Source organism: Thermobia domestica, chromosome 16, assembly GCF_964235325.1.
Source record: "Thermobia domestica chromosome 16, izTheDome1.hap1.1, whole genome shotgun sequence".
NCBI classification, from domain to species: domain Eukaryota; kingdom Metazoa; phylum Arthropoda; class Insecta; order Zygentoma; family Lepismatidae; genus Thermobia; species Thermobia domestica.
In genome coordinates this window covers 126,855,986-126,872,670 of record NC_137469.1, presented here as the reverse complement: position 1 = coordinate 126,872,670, position 16,685 = coordinate 126,855,986, and the positions used below count along the sequence as shown (strand labels likewise).

Here is a 16,685-nt window from a genome sequence, read left to right as displayed (position 1 = left end):
AATAATAATAATAATAATAATAATAATAATAATAATAATAATATTGTAAAGTTCTACTTAGAGCAAATTATACAGTGGAACCGTTTTCTCCCACAACCAAGTTATAGAAAATCTTTTTTTGTATAAACAGTATGTTCCAAAGGTCACTATGATGTAAAAGTCTTTAATACTAGGGTTAATTATTGTATCTCAAGGCCTAAGCAGCCTAGAGAATGATCTCCGCAGAGTTCCGTGCAAACTAATTGGAGCGAATTTAGGATCCTCAATGCTCCGATGAAGTAGAGAGAGGTTTGAAAGCCACAATACTCCATGCAAGCTGGATGACTGTGTTTTGGAATCCCACAGAGTTCTGAATTACTAACTGGCCAGGGTACGAGTACCAGAACTCCGAGCAAGCTAAAGGCTTTGCATAGGTTCCTCTCAAAGCTCCAGGCAAGCTGAGAGTGTATTTGACCAACCAAAGACTGATGTCTTTAGTGATGGTCCTCTCATTTTTATGGCTGTTTCAGTGTGGTGGTGGCACTGATGGTCACATGACTAGTAGTTTCACTTGCGTTCCTGTCGTTTGCCACTGTAGTACTTCGTAGTAGGACGCACATAGTGTTGTTTATAAATACAAACATGGGTTGGTTGGTTGTAAACAGAACCATGTTCAGCATATTACAATATGGTCATTTGAACAATTATAGCTTCAGGAAAAGTCTAGAATCCAAAAAGAAGTGATATATAATGGCACTTTTACTTTCACATTTCACAGTGATGGCTAAATGAGACTGCGAATTAATGAAGTGAACGACTATAAAGTAATTGATTGAATGAGAATATAGGAGACAACTGAAGGCTCAGCCAATGAGCCCGTGCGTCCACTAATAGTAGATAAGATATACCCAGGTGACCTCCAGAAGTTACGCTTCTATCTTATAGCATTTACCTCATGATACGTTAACGTATGGGTTACTTTTTTTTATTTCAGAGAATAATATCCCAAAAATATAATTATCACGAGATTCAAAACAAGTATTAGAGCTCAATGCCCACATTTGAGGAGTGTATTTCCAAAACGTGCTAAATCCGTTTGGTAGAATTCTTCAGAAAGGGCAGGAAACTATATCTTTTTACATTCAAACACTATCACAAGTGATATTTAAAACAGAATTTACCATAAAAACTAATGCGTGTTGACTAAAAATAATTACAAAGTTTAACGTAATAAATCACGCGTGCTAAATCAATCGAAGTCCCCACGCGCGCGGAGCAGTGACCCTCTCTCTACCCTCAATCCTCGAGAACTGAAGTGCCACCACCTGTCTCCTGGGTTTTGTTATCCCAGGATCCAGGTGGCGCGTTCCGATTGGTTGAGGGCAGTAAGAGGATCGCGCCCCCGGCGCGTGAGGCTTCATCAGCTTTATTATGCTCAGAATTTACAAATGTGAGTACAAAGTTATGTAAATTATACACAATATGGGCTACAGGAAGAAGATACCACACTCTACAGATTCTTTTTGTAAAGCAATAGATTACTGCTTGGTTATCACAGTAAATAGACACTTTTCTGGGGTAGGCTAGTATAATAGCAAAGGCTACTGCCAAAAACTCCATCACAAAAATGGGAAAACATCTAAGAGCTGTCCATTGAAAAATAGGCGTTCCTTCTGCGTCGACCACAGCAAGACTGGTGGGTGTTGCATCCGTATACCAAGTTACATCTGGTACGAAGTCTGGATCTTAAGTTTAACGTAAGAAATTCCATAGTATACTCTTCCATATTCAATTCAAAATCGGGCATTTTTGGATTTAGCACGTTTTGGAAATACACTCCTCATTCGTTGGCGATTATTATTTATGCCCTTGGTCACATTTCTTGGCAGGTAAACACGTTTTCATTAGTGCTTATTGCCCTCATTGTGGGCGTCCCATCATTTTGTCTATGGATGAAGAAATTTCAACAAAATATTAATTTTGTAGTGTATTTGGACTCCGTCGAACACATATTAGCATATGACAGCAATATGTTTTTAAAAAGTGTTCCTGAGCACTAATGGGTTAAACAGGAATTATCTTCAAAATTGTAAGCAAACCAATGAATAAAGTTTGAACTTATTAAAAATATTTGTCCATTTTCTTTTCGCATTTAATACATCTATTTACATTTTTATTTTGATAACAGGCATCTGCATTTTCTGGTCAAGAGACATCGTTGGTATACCAAATGTGTTGTTCAATCGAACAAGAAATTGTAGTTGTTCATGGTAATGAAATAATTAGATTGAATTCTTTGTGTTCAAGAATGTTTTTCATAGTTAGGGGAGCAGTCAGACTTTCCCATGCCGATGGTTCTGAGGCTTGTATTCTCGGTGGAGGAGGGTAAGTTATAAAGTTGTTGATAGCAGAAAAATAATTAAGTAATGGATATTATAATATATTTAATTTAGATGTGTTAATTTCCTAAAATTACTTCTACCATCGCAGTTTATCCAATAGAAATATAAATTGTGTAATCAAGAATTTTCATTTCAAGCTATTTACTTTATTTCTGCTCTCATATTCGCAAACTAAGAATATATTTTATGAAAGCATTGAAGAGCTCGCTTCACTGAAACATACAGGGTTGCCAGCACAGCAAAACAATACACAGTCTGTCAGACACATGCTTCCAGTAAAGGGTTAGGGGAGAGTTTAATTCATTGCACTTAAGAACTACTTCAGAACATTCGGAAGTTAACTATCTTTCTTCTGTTCCATATCTAGAACAACAGGACAATACGACATAAAAACCTATTTTCACTACAATAAATATTTAGAGAACATCTTTTTTCGAAGATAGATTATTTGTACCGTTGACGGGAAAGATTTTAAGAATTCATCTCTCGCACGCATTTGGTTAAGCATTTGTAGTGTTGGAAGTTCAGTATTCATGTTCTTTGGAAATTATCCTTGTTTAGATGGTGACATGTTGTTTTATTGCAGCTCTTCAGGAGTGAGTGGCTTACTATTAAAAAGTGACTTTTTATACTGAAGTATTTCATGGTCACCTTTTGAATGCGCATCCCACATGTAGACAGTTAATTCTTCGACGACAGTAAATTTGACGAACTGAGCCAGTGAAATCTTCGGTGATTGACACAGGGATTTATTTAGCTAAATATCCATTTTTCAACATTGCATTCTTTTCAATGTAAGAAGATAATTTTAGAAAGATGGATCTGTTATATCCAACGCCTAAAGGGTGGACTCTTTCTATTTCACTTGAGACCAAATCTATTTTCCGCTGCTCTGTTACAAACTTTATGACATGTTTCTCCGATTCTTCCGGAGTTTCCACAACTTTGCATTCGCTTATGTTTCGGAATATTAGATTATTTCTTCTTGAATAATTTTCTAATCTATCTAAGAGTTCACTGTTAGTAGTCATTTGAATTTTGAGTTTTTCATTTTCCTTTCTTATAGCTTCGAGTTTTTCACCACTATTTGCAGCTGATTATTTAGAATGTTATTCATACTGTAAATTCTATTTAAGTCCATTGCTTCCATTTTTTTTTTTTTTTTTTTTTTTTGTACAAGTCATCTAATTACTTACGACGTAAATTTACTTCAATTTTACTAATTACAAGTAGCACTGCAATTTTCAAACCAAGAAAACGAGATTTTAAGCATTGAAACACAAATTTAAGAATTTCGACTTGGTTTGAAACGCTGAAACTTCTTTCTCACAACAAATAAACCTATACGATTTCTCCAGGTTGCGGTATCTATTCCCAAGTTGTCACGGATGACTGGCTTCTAGAGCGATGTTAGCACACGTCCGAACACTCAAATACTTATGTAACTAGTTATAGGTACAAAAAAGAAATCCTGTGTGAGTCAAACTGATTAAATGGGGAACTAAAAATTTGGACAGTACGGAGGATTTATGATGTAAGGCATACCATTAAGAAAGAAATTTTCGAAACTCGACGCAGAAGAAGGAGAAATGTGACTCTAGTTATTGTAAGATATACACATCTTGGAATCCCTTAAATATAGAGACATGAAATTTAGAATTTAGACTTGTCATTTCAAATAATTAAGCACGTGTTTCATCATTTTCACTATTTGGTCTAGAAGGGATGAAGCAGAATTGGGGGTGGTTCACTAAGACTTAGAAATTCGTGAGCGATTTGGAGTTCATACGAAATCTACACAAAAGATACAGAAGGATGAACGTAAAATATTTACTACAGTAACGTATAGAAAATTACACGCTAAGGTAACAAATTACTTACTTATACTTCATATTTATGTTTAATATTTTCTACAACGAATTTCTAAGGAGCCGCGGTGGCTCAGTGGTACAGCATTCACCTCTCGTGTTTGGGGTTCCTGGTTCGATCCGAGCTCACACCAAGTGCGACAAACACCGTGTGCGTGGGTTTTCTCGAGGTTCTTCCGTTTCCTCCCACATTCTTCATTCTACCATTTCTTTCATTATTTCATCATCACCGTTTTCTTTAACCTAGCCGGCATAATCATGGGACTAAAACTCAGATAATTCATTTCATTTTACACCAAATTTCAAAACTTGTATTTTTGTTTCAGGATATTTGGCAACTTGGACAATTGTCGAGAGAGAAGAATGTCTGTTGCAGTTGTTGGTCTTGAACCCATTACGCATGTGGTATACATTGGCTCATCGACTGTCTATCAAATATTGGAACGCTATCCTAAAGTTAGAGGCATTTTTGAAAATGCTATTCAACAATGTAAGGTACAAAATGTCCTACTATCTAACTCTATATCTATGTTTCTGGTGTTAAGCTACAAATATGGACATGGCACGTTTCGGGAACTATACGCAAAAACATATACCAAATTTGAATTTCTAACTAACACTATGCCAAACGAAATCAAAACATGGGCGATACAGCATTATAATATTACGTAGAAGCAGAATTTGCTTCCGCCACCTTCTACGTAAGGGAATCTTAACACAGAAGGAAGTTGTTTACCTCTGATAATCTTTTGCTAAAGTTAATGCATTTCAAACCTGTTGTGGAACATTTTACATTGAGAATTAGAATTTTAAAGAAGCATAGATGCTTACTTCTCTACCATCTACCAGCATTATGATTGAATCTGTATAATGAAATGAAAACATAAATTCAAGTATTATATAGTCATATTTTGCCATCCACGCTTTATTAAGCTTTCATAGATCATATGTTTAGTAAATACGAGGGCCACTATTTATATTTTGAGCCTAACAATGAAACAACAGTAATTTGTCATTGAAATTTGATTTATTGTTTTTCGAAATATTCTTCTTTATGATCAATCAATATTTGTATTCGTTCGAACCATTTGACAAAGCATTTTTTCCAATCTTCTTGAGACTGGAACCTCCATAATATGGTTTTTAAACGCATCAACGGCTTCTTTCGCCGGTGAAAATCGTTGTTCACGCAATTTATGCTTGACATTCAGGAACAAGAAGAAGTCATTGGGTGCCACACCAGGACTGTACGGCGGATGACCCATCAATTCGATTTCTTGAGTGTTCAAATAGTCGGACCGAAGACCTCCGGCAAACATATTGTCGTGTATCATTCAGAGTTGACGGTTCTAAAGGCACAGTTGCCATATGACCAGTTTTCCCGAAAAAAACAGACGACCATTTGTTTCGGTGTGCCTCGAGCGCGAACAACTTTTGTTGGATTTGGTTCATCTTGAAACACCCATACAGTCGACTGCTGTTTATGTTCCAGCTCATATCCATATATCCATGATTCGTCACCTGTTACAATCTTATATACGTCTTTTGAAGCACTGCCATTGTATTTATTGAGCATTTGTGTGCACGAATGACACGAGCTTTTTGATTTTTTTTGTCAAATTATATGGGATCCAACGAGAACAAACCTTTCTCAATGTTAAATTATCATGTAATATTTTATATATGCTGGTGGAACTAATGCCTAAGGTTGCCCCAATCTCACAGTATGTCACATGACGATCTTGCAGTATTAGGTTTTACACATCAATGTTTTCTTGAATAACGACTGATTTTGGACGACCTTCACGAATTTCGTCAGTGAGCGAATGGCAGCCACGAGTAAAATGGCTATACCAGCGATTCACAGTGGCAAAGGATGAGGCTTCATGGCCAAATGTGGATTAAGTTGACCGATGCACTGTTGTCTTGATAATCCACGTCGAAAATCTTCATAATTTCACGAATTCACGAAAATTTTCGTAAGTTAATACCATTTTTCTGTTGTCACGCAATCTTCAAGTCAACGTAAAGAACACAAATAAAGCTATTGACAAAACATTTGAAGAACGTTATGATCAACAATGTCAAAACGTTTCTATGCAAACAAAAAATAGCGCCTAACTACAATCAGTGTTGCCAAGGCTCAAAATATAAAGAATGGCCCTCGTATGTAATGAGTGATTATTCGCTTTGTATGTTTCTAATCACAAGGTTTCTTTCAATATTGGATATATTGCGAAATTAGACATATATAAATATTTTCTCCTGCTAGTAACAAAATAGACTTTCAAACACCTACAGTCAGAACATAACTATTTCCGCAACAATTTCATTTTAATCTTTAAGCTTAAGACTAAAGCCAATATTTTATGACAACGTTCCATAAATGCATTAATTGACTTTTCTTCAATACTTCTAAAGGAAAATTCCCAACCCAATATGTGGATCCAAATAATGTAATGACAACGTAATATACATTTTTTTTACGAAACAGACATTCATAATTACTTTCCATACCTTTGATTTAGCCTCTAGTCTTCGGGTCCTCGACGTACCAAGGATATCGAATATCTTAAAATTTGGTAACACATAGGGGTCCATTCAAGTGTAAAAACAGGTCAGAACACCAGATTTTCGCGTCTCACAGGTATGGCGGATGTTCCCGAGTCAACATCCATAACAATTGGGTGACTGTACCCCACATGACATCGAGCTTTGCAGTTTCTTCTTAAGCACGAGCTACAAGTTTACTAACTCCAACTCCTACGGATATCCTCTAACAGTGAATAATTTCAAGAATGACTTACATAACTTCACCTGGTTCTCCCTACGGAGAGACAACCGCTAGGAGTCAAGTCTCCTCGATTTTCCAAATCGATTTTTATTAACCCATAGTGCAATATACCATATCGTATCGCTCTTGTGCACCGTACGAATGTAAAAGTCATTAATGTCTGTCACGGACCACTTCTACTATCATTTCAAGAGGATTGTTTAATTTTCGTAAACATGGTTTGTGACACCTTGTACACCACTGGGTACTTCAATCCTGTACATCACTACAACTATTTCCTTCTCGGCTATTTGTGTTTTTTGTATCTCAACAACGGTTAAAATCAATAATTTCCAGACCCATTTTCTGTACGATCATGCCTATATTCACTTTACGACAGTGTTAGCATTTAATTTCTTATAATCCATGTACAGTACTTCCAAGTGAAGCTTTGTCCCCATTTTACCTGATTTCTATAGTCTAAAAGTTTTAAATTAAGTTGTAATCAGAATATCTGAAAGACAAAATATATCTTAGTTATACTGTTACCAGTGTTATTACGTCGTTATCTACTAATGTTAATAATTATTTATCACTGTATACAGTAAATGTTTGCGGAAGTTTAACTTAAGTTATAGAAAAACAAATTACCTCTAAGTTTGTATACGATAATAGTATGCACAATAGGTAGTTAGACGTACATTACGATTTTTAAATCTCAATGGTAGGTTTTCCTTAACACGGGAGACGTAAAGATTGGTTTGTGTGTGTGTGTGTGTGTGTGTGTGTGTCTGTGTGTGTATTTTTAGTAAGTATGTTGATGTATTGGCTGGAAAACAAGTGTGATTTACTGTTCTATTTATTGTAACTCAAATCAATGTCTGTTTCACATTTATAATAGTAGATATTTGAACAGTCACTGCATTGCAGAGAGACGTGCAAAGTAGAGAATTCGTAAGGCTCTTGCAATTTGCTTTGGTGCATGGAACATTGCATTCACATTTGATAAGTTCAATGACACTTAATAGTGCTGGCAGGTTAAGTGACTTTACAGGTGTGAAAGAACCGTCCTTAGTACCTAGTAGTTTCCCATCCATTTCCAGATACTGGTGGTAGCAGTGGTTTGGGACATTTAAAGTCTTTGGCAATCAAATAAATTACATTAGATCTGATTATGTGTGGCCTTAGAGCTCCTATTGTTAGTGATAATTTTCTTCCAGGTTTTTAGTTGAGAATAAGTTGCATCTTATATCTGAGACATTATAAATTTGACTACTCTTCGTGGATTTCATATACTTTCCACGAACATTCATTATTCTAATCCTTTCTTCTTTCCCAGTTAGAAAATCGATAACACCTTGAGTGAACAGTTTGTGATAAGTCCATGAGCAAAATAAAAACATCTGTGTCAGGTGAAAATACATCAACTTCTTTCTCAAGATCATATTCCTGAGAAATAATATCCAGTACGTGGAGTGGTATCAAAGTACATCGGCCTCTCTATGTGTGTGCTCAGGTACATTAGAGCGGAAGAGACCTGGCATATTGCTGTATGCCTGGGTTCCATAGCCAACAACAAGATTAAAATCACTAACTGCAAAAGAATGTTAGTACTGCTTTCCCAAGGGATCCTATTAATTTTGTTACAGAAAGGTTTTCATGCGAACTAGCTTTATGTTTGACGTGTCTTTGACGAAAAAAAATTATGGGAACTGTTTTGCCTAGCCTTTTCATGCGGGTTTGTTCTTTCAATGAATTGTTAATGTATCTGTCGAAAATTAGAATGGCTTCATCGTAACCAACTACCGTATTTTAACCTTTAGATACACTTGGTGGGTTAAATTGACCCGGTACCTGTTTCTTTTGTTTTCCTAAACGAATAAATGACGTTTTTATAAAACCAGTCTTTGTGACATCTCATATTAATCTTTTGTCTACTATACCTAATATTTAGTTTTTTAGTATCACCAAATATGGGGTGGGGGAAAACTGATTTCTCTCTTTGCTCCGTAATTACATTTGGTGGGTCAAATTGGCCCGTAATTTAGTTTGCTTTATTTTCAGTAATATATTTCACTTTCGAACACTTGTATTCTCTAAGGCAACATAAGGTCAAAAATATGGAAAAGAAGAGACGAAGAAGAAGAAGAAGAAAAAAGAAGAAGAAAATATTTTTCTGTGAATTTGATTTATTGAAAATTGTTGTCAGCTTGTGTATTAGTGCGTCTATTTGTGAGGTGAAATTAAGACTGCGAAAATAAGCGGACTTTCAGATGAGACTATAAGAGATGAACTTCTGTTAGATGCAAGTGAGGATGACGATAGTGACACGGAAGATACTGGACAGCTACAGGCAGAAAGAGTAACTGTTATTCCCGAGAGTAATGAAGAGGATTCCTATAATGAAAGTGAATCTACGGACGACAGTGAAAGTGAAACTACTAACGATGTGCCCATTCCATCTTGTAGTCATGATATAAACGGTCGATATATTTCTAAAGACGGTACTATTTGGAACACGAATCCCCGTACTTCAGATCAAACCCTTGTACATAATGTCGTAAGACATAATCCTGGACCTGTCAAAAACATTCATTCATCTCACTTCACCTAAAGCTGCGTTTGATATGTTCTTTACACTAGACTTGTTGGAAGAAATTAGACTGTGTACAAATCTAGAAGGCAAACGCATTGCTCGAGAAAAAAGAATTACGTGGAAAGAAGTTGATATGGTGGAACTTACTGCTTTTCTTGGATTACTTCTTCTTGCTGGCCTAGAAAGAAATTGGGATGTACCGGTAAAAGAATTGTTTCTTGACATGTATGCAAATCCACTTTATCGAGCTACCATGTCGGTAAACAGATTCTTGAATATACTACGAGTAATGAGATTTGATGACAAGCGTACACGGGATACTAGGCTAAAAACTGACCGCCTTGCTGCCATACGTTTCGTGTGGGATATGTTCATGAAGAATTGCTCCGAAGCTATGATTCCAGACATTTATCTAACCATTGACGAACAGTTGCTGCCATACAGAGATCGATGTAGTTTTATTCAGTATATTCCCCAAAAGCCAGGAAAATACGGAATCAAGATATTCTGGATGTGTTCTGCTAAATCTGGTTATACATACATTGGAATGGTGTACAAAGGTCGCAAACCTGGGCAGCAAGTACAAACAAACCTATCACAATATGTTGTTCTAAAGCTATCTGAATCTTTGAAGAACTTTCCAGGGAGAAATATTACAACATACAATTTCTTCACAAGTTTATATCTTGCTAAAGAGTTGTTATGTAATAAGATTACTTTAGTTGGAACAATTAGGAAACAAAGGAGGGAAGTGGCTACAATTATCTACCAGCTAAAAATCGACAAATTTATTCGTCGGAATTTGTTTTCATTCCAGAAGCGACAATGGTCAGTTTTGTAACGAAGAAAAATAAAGCTGTTATTTTATTATCTTCTATGCATAGAGATGCTTCAATAGATTCTGAAAGTGCCAAAAAAAGCAAGAAATAATAACATTTTATAACAAAACCAAAGGTGGTGTCGATACTATGGACAAATTGGTACGCACATACACAACAAAGAGGCAAACCAGGCGGTGGCCTATGACCTTGTTTTTCAACATGCTAGATGTCGGAGGATATAACGCATATATAACGTACATAGCTTGCTATCCTGACTACGAAGGAAATTCCTGAAAGAGCCTACGCATGACATGTTGGAACCTCAAATGGAAAGGCGTGTGCTGATTCCTCACTTGAAGAGGAGTGTAGTGGATGCTTTGAGAAGATGTGGTATAACACGAGGACTACAAGAAGACCGTGCCGGAATTTCACGGAAAAGGAAGCGATGCTCAGTTTGTCCTACGTCAGCGGATAAGAAAACGCCTACTGTCTGCTATAAATGTCAAAGATTCATCTGCACAGTTCATACTGTGTCTTTGTGTGAAGAATGTGCGTAGGGTGAGAATGTAGAGTACTTCTGTAGTGAAAGTACGTTATTACTTATTGTTAATAATTTCTAATAGTATTAAAATTCACCTTTGTACAACATGTTACGATATGAATAATGGAATATTATTTTGAATTGCAATCAATAGAGTATTTTCACTACAATAGCATGCCTATGAACAAGTAGACATTTCCTTGTACACATAATCCCTTGTACAACCTTCAAGCACATTACAACCATGTGAGAAAGTATCGATGAAGCAAACATAAATTCTGAATAAAAATTCCAACTTCTTTGATTACAATAGTAAACCTGTGAACAGGTACACATATGCTCTTGTACAAATAAGTTCTTGTACACATAAGCCTTGTACAAACTTCAAGCACATTACAACCGTGTGAGAAAATAGCGATGAAGAAAACATCAATTCTGAAAAATATTCCAACTTCTTTGATTACAATAGTAAACCTGTGAACAGGTACACATATGCCCTTGTACAAATAAGTTCTTGTACACATAAGCCCTTGTACAAACTTCAAGCACATTAGAACCATGTGAGAAACTAGGGTTATAGCAAACATCATTTCCGAAGCAAAATCTCCAATTTCCTAAAGATTAAACATCAAAAAGAGCACCGGGTCATTTTGACCCACCAAGTGTAATTACGTAGGAAAAATGCCAAGTGAATCTAAGGGTTAAGTGACTCCAACAAAAGCCTTAGCAAGTATCGTTTTTCTTATAGACTGCACTATAGTCATACAATCAATCACGCATATTCTTGTATTCTGGGTAATGAGATGGAGATACTTAATTGATAACTGAACATGAGGTGTTCTTTTCCGTGGCAGAAAGGAATGAGCTTTTATCAGACGGAATGTGAGAGCAACCATGGGAAAAGGACAACGACCATAGAATAATTGAAAACTCGTAATTTCCTATTACATATTTTATGCATGAAACACAAAACGTGATGGCCATGTTGAATGGCATCTTGGAAAAAAATAGAAAATCATTAAAGAAAAAACGGTGCTCATGATTTCTGAAATTTACATACTAAATACTATATGCTGAAGAAAATTAAAATAAACTTCGCATGTAATTCAAGCGGAAAATACTTATGAAATACAAAACGCAATAAAGATGTTGGACGCCATCTTGATAAAAAAATACAGAATCATCAAAGAAAAATTGGCACCCATAATTCTTCAAATCTAAATACTAAATACTATATGCTGAAAAATAAAATCAAACTTAGCACGTAAATAGAAAGGGAGAAAATATGACATAATACTAAAGGGCACATAGTAGTTTCCAACTGAAGTCTTGACGCGACTGTGGTAAGTCCCATAGTTTTGGCGCTATGGATTTTTAAAGTTGATTTTTTCATCTTCTAAGCAGCTAATAACTTCGAAAGGAAGCATTTGTGCACTGTTGCGAATAACCACAACATATATAATTCAGCGCAACATGCAAACCTCTACCTCGGTAAACCAACCCTAGCTACTACCTTCAAAACTTTTTTTCAAAGGAGGAACCATTGGTTAAATCATCCACCGAAATACAAGTTTACTTTTGCACTACGTGTAATAGAGCAATCGATACTTTCCATAAAAATACTACTTAAATTTCCTTTAGCCTTATATGCAAAATACCTTTTTTTTATGAGTACCAAAATTAGTTGGGTAAGGATCTAATCTACGTTCTGAAATTGTGAATCCCCGAAATTCCGAGGTAGTTAACAATTTATTGTAACAAATTTTTTCGAAACAACAATAATAAATATATATATAGTCAACAATTTAAATCTCGTATATGAAAATGGTAACTTGAAAAGCTTTAAAATAGTACAAAAACAAATCCAGCCTTGAACTGGGAACGAATACTTTCGTTGCATTGAAACCAGAAGAAGTTTTAACGCTCTTAATTTCCTTACTTTTTTTTCACAAAAATATTTAACAAATCCTTTCCCTTTTATTTTATCAAATCCTCATTCAAAGTTCCGAAATAGGAGAGGGTTTATTTTCAAATTCTTAAACCTGATTTTACTTTATCCTTTAATTTAAATTCTACATTTCTTGTCATTAAATTTTTGAGACGAACAGGAAGCTTACCTCGAGAAAGATAGCGAATAGTGTCAGTGACTGACTCCTCTATAAATTTAAAATAAAAACAAAATACCAAAAGAGGATTAACATAGAGGAACCTTTCACTAACTCACCCACCTTTTCCGTGAATTACACATTCTAATTAAAGCGTATAAGGCTTTCAAAAATGGTAACAACTTACTCGTAATTTTTTTAAATCAAGTACCTGTTACTTCAATTTACGTATTATTTTCATCTTCATTTGCAATATTTCAAGTCTTCCAAAGCCATAGTGTCAAACACAACTAATAAGCAACGGTTAAATTATTAATGTATGATACTTCTCACGTTCCCATTATCTTTTTTAAGCACAACTAATTTTTCCCCTACATTACACTCACCAATCTTCCAGTCAACAAGAAGGGCCTCTCTTGATCAGCGTTGCCAGACTCACAGCTCGGAATTATTCCAAAACCGGATCGAAATTATGCTAGATTCGGTCAAATTATGATAGATTCTCATAATTACTAATTCAGGAGTTTTAAAAGGAAAAAAACGAAGTTGAGATACGATAACGTAACTTAAAATACGTAGAGCGCAAGAATGCGTGGATAGAACTCAATACTTCACTTACCAAAGCTTTAACTCAACTAAACTAGTGCAGTCGTTGCCAGACTCAATGGCGTATATATCGTATAAATGAATACAAAGTGTTTGTTTACATATTTTGAAAGAAAATTTCTCGCAGCATAAGCGGAGTTGGGAGTTGTCTGCTTGGGGGCTGATTTTTGGTCGGTCTCGGACCTTTCATTTCAGGGATAAAGATGGTCATGAAGTCAGAAATAAAGATGGTGAAGTTGTCAAAAAGTTGGGGGGACTCCCATAGCTCCGTCCATCCCTCGCAGTTAAAGGATTAGAAAACCCTGTGTGGAGCCACACACAAAAAAGCCCAGAGCCTTTTCTAACTTACTTCGGAAAATAAGACTGCCTGTATGGTTTACCGACTGTATGAATCAATGGGAGAGGATACATTTCTGACGTTTTTTGCTTCCCACGACCAACTTCTTTCTCATCTCCAGGTTTTACGGCTTTTTGATAAACTTGCTGAAATTATGCTAGATTTGGGCAGGATGCTAAAAGCAAGATGCTAGATGCTAAGGACATGCTAATCATGCTAGATCTGGCATCATTATGCTAGATCTGGCAACGCTGCTCTTGATCCACGAGGAGGAAGCCTTCCCTGTGACGTCAGCTACTCACTCGCGCAGCCGGTCTCGGCAGCAAGCTACTACGCAGTAGCGTGACAAGGCAGGGTTGCCACCTACTTTTACGGAAACATTGAAAGGGGGTTTCATTTACAAATAGATTTCAATACAATGTTAATAATTAATCGTAGCAGCACCCAGGTTGATCTAAACCTTTCGACCTATCTTGGTGTCAGGAATGACTTCCCAAACGTTTTCGGTGTGGTTCTGAAACATCATATCTATATCTATATCTATCTATCTATCTATCTATCTATCTATCTATATATATATATATATATATATATATATATATATATATATATATATATATATATATATATATATATATATATATATTGAGGTATTTCTCGTATTTAAGAAACTGGGTAATCCAATTTCTTTACTGATTACAGGATTATATTACGCCAGTAACCAAAACATATAGTATGCAAAACTTATACGAAAAGGAATCAGATAAGGAAGAAAATTTACTTAAGAGGCTATTTTCACTGTAAGTATAATTGTCAACGTTTGCTTTAGCAAGGATTAGAATACAAGGAAGGTGCCTGAGTTAACCTACACTATTTTTCATGGAAAATAGGTTACATTTAACTTACTGTGCCTAGAGCATTTACATTTAACTTACTGTACTTTGAACATTTGTACTGTACATTTAACAGTGTGTCTTGTTTCCTGGTACTGGATTTAATTAACTAACTAACTAATTAACTAATTAACTCTATGACCAATGGAACCCGAAGGTTCAATGCCGCGTTCACTGAAGCTTTCCACTGACTTCTATCCTTAGCCAACTGAATTCAGTTTCTACTTTGTATTCCTATTTCTGCAAGATCCATCTTAATTTTGTCCATCCATCTGCACCTATCTAATGGACGTTTTGCGATTGGTCTTTCATTTAAGACTTTGAAATCGCTCCTACTTTCTTACATCCTCGCTACATCACCTGCCCATCTGCGTCTCCTAGATTTATGATCCTAACTATGTTCATTAAACTGTATAAATTGTACAGTTTCTCTTTATGAAGTTTCCGCCATTCCTCATTCCCGTTCTTCTTGGGTCTGAATATTCGTCTGAGGATCCTTGTTCTCAAATACTTTCAGTTTGCGTTCTTCCCTGAGAGTAAGCTACGAAGTTTTGCAACCATACAGAACAACAGACATGATTACCCTTTTATATATTTTAAGCTTCAAATTACTCGACAGAATTCGCGACCACAAGAGATTTTGAACTGAATAATAACACAAAATTCCTTGATTTTAGTCAACATTTAATTTCTTCCTGAATGCGGTTTCCGTCCATTGATAATTGGAAGTATCCACTTTAGAAAGGAAAAGTTTTATTCGATATTTTAACGCAAGGATAATTTGACGCATAACGATCAGACGAACTTCCATTTATTTAGTTTTCTCTGCATTTACTTCCAAACCCATGTTCTTGCAAGCGTTTAATAAGACCTCTGCATTTCTTTCTATTGTCCTCTTTTCATCCTCTATTAAATTTACATCATCAGTTGAGTTGAGTTGATTTCGAGCTTAACGTCTCTTTCAGCAGCGAAGCTATATGAGACGTGGACCTACTTATAAACGTGGTATCCGAACCAAATGGGCTCCCGAAGGGATCGAACCCGGGTCTCCCACGCCAAATGCGAGTACGCTAACCGCTTAGACATGAAGGGAATCTTACATCATCAGTATACGGCATAACCTGGTGAATATCATTTCACTCTAGGCCCTGGTTGCTATTTTTCGTTTTCCTTATAGCGTATTTAATTAACGGCAAATTGAAAATCATTACACCAGCGTAGAAGAATGATGATTCTGAGACTTTGTGATCAATGTTCTGATTTGGATCTTATTGAAATGAAACATTTAAATACTTTAAAATCATTTAACTTAACCTTGGTATTAGAACCTATCACAATACCACGACATTGTAATTCTTGTTGTTTCAATACGTTTCGGAGTTTTGGTACTGATTTTAGTTATTTTCATAAGATACACATTGTACCGTGTTGTTCTTAAGTCTTTGCATATAATCTGCAATAAAACAACAATATATCGTAATTATTAAAAAAAAATATTTCGTAACATACCAACGTGGGTAACTGAATTATCCGATAACGTATTTCTTGATATAAATTCAATGGTAATTAATCAGTTAATGAGCAGACTAATGTGTTCGATTATTGCTACAATTAAAAGATCTGAAATATTTTCTTTAAAATTTTTCAGAAAAATAGACGTTGGACTGGGTTACCCGTTTATAAGAAAGAAGGGTTTACTGGAAAGTCTACAATATACATATTTCCATTCATGTATTCGTACATATATTTAAGTGTTTTATTATT

The 16,685-nt window shown here is 35.6% G+C and overlaps 1 protein-coding gene across 3 annotated transcripts in view; it reads left to right on the top strand.

Annotated features, from left to right (window-relative positions):
* LOC145673400 (uncharacterized) overlaps positions 1-16,685 on the top strand; it is a 537,699-nt gene that overhangs the window by 368,186 nt on the left and 152,828 nt on the right. For all 3 annotated transcript variants that reach the window (XM_081743063.1, XM_081743061.1, XM_081743062.1), the window contains 3 exons: positions 2,168-2,364; positions 4,576-4,744; positions 14,731-14,828. In XM_081743063.1, coding sequence (XP_081599189.1) covers positions 2,168-2,364; positions 4,576-4,744; positions 14,731-14,828 — 464 coding nt within the window. The remainder of the gene's footprint in view (positions 1-2,167; positions 2,365-4,575; positions 4,745-14,730; positions 14,829-16,685) is intronic.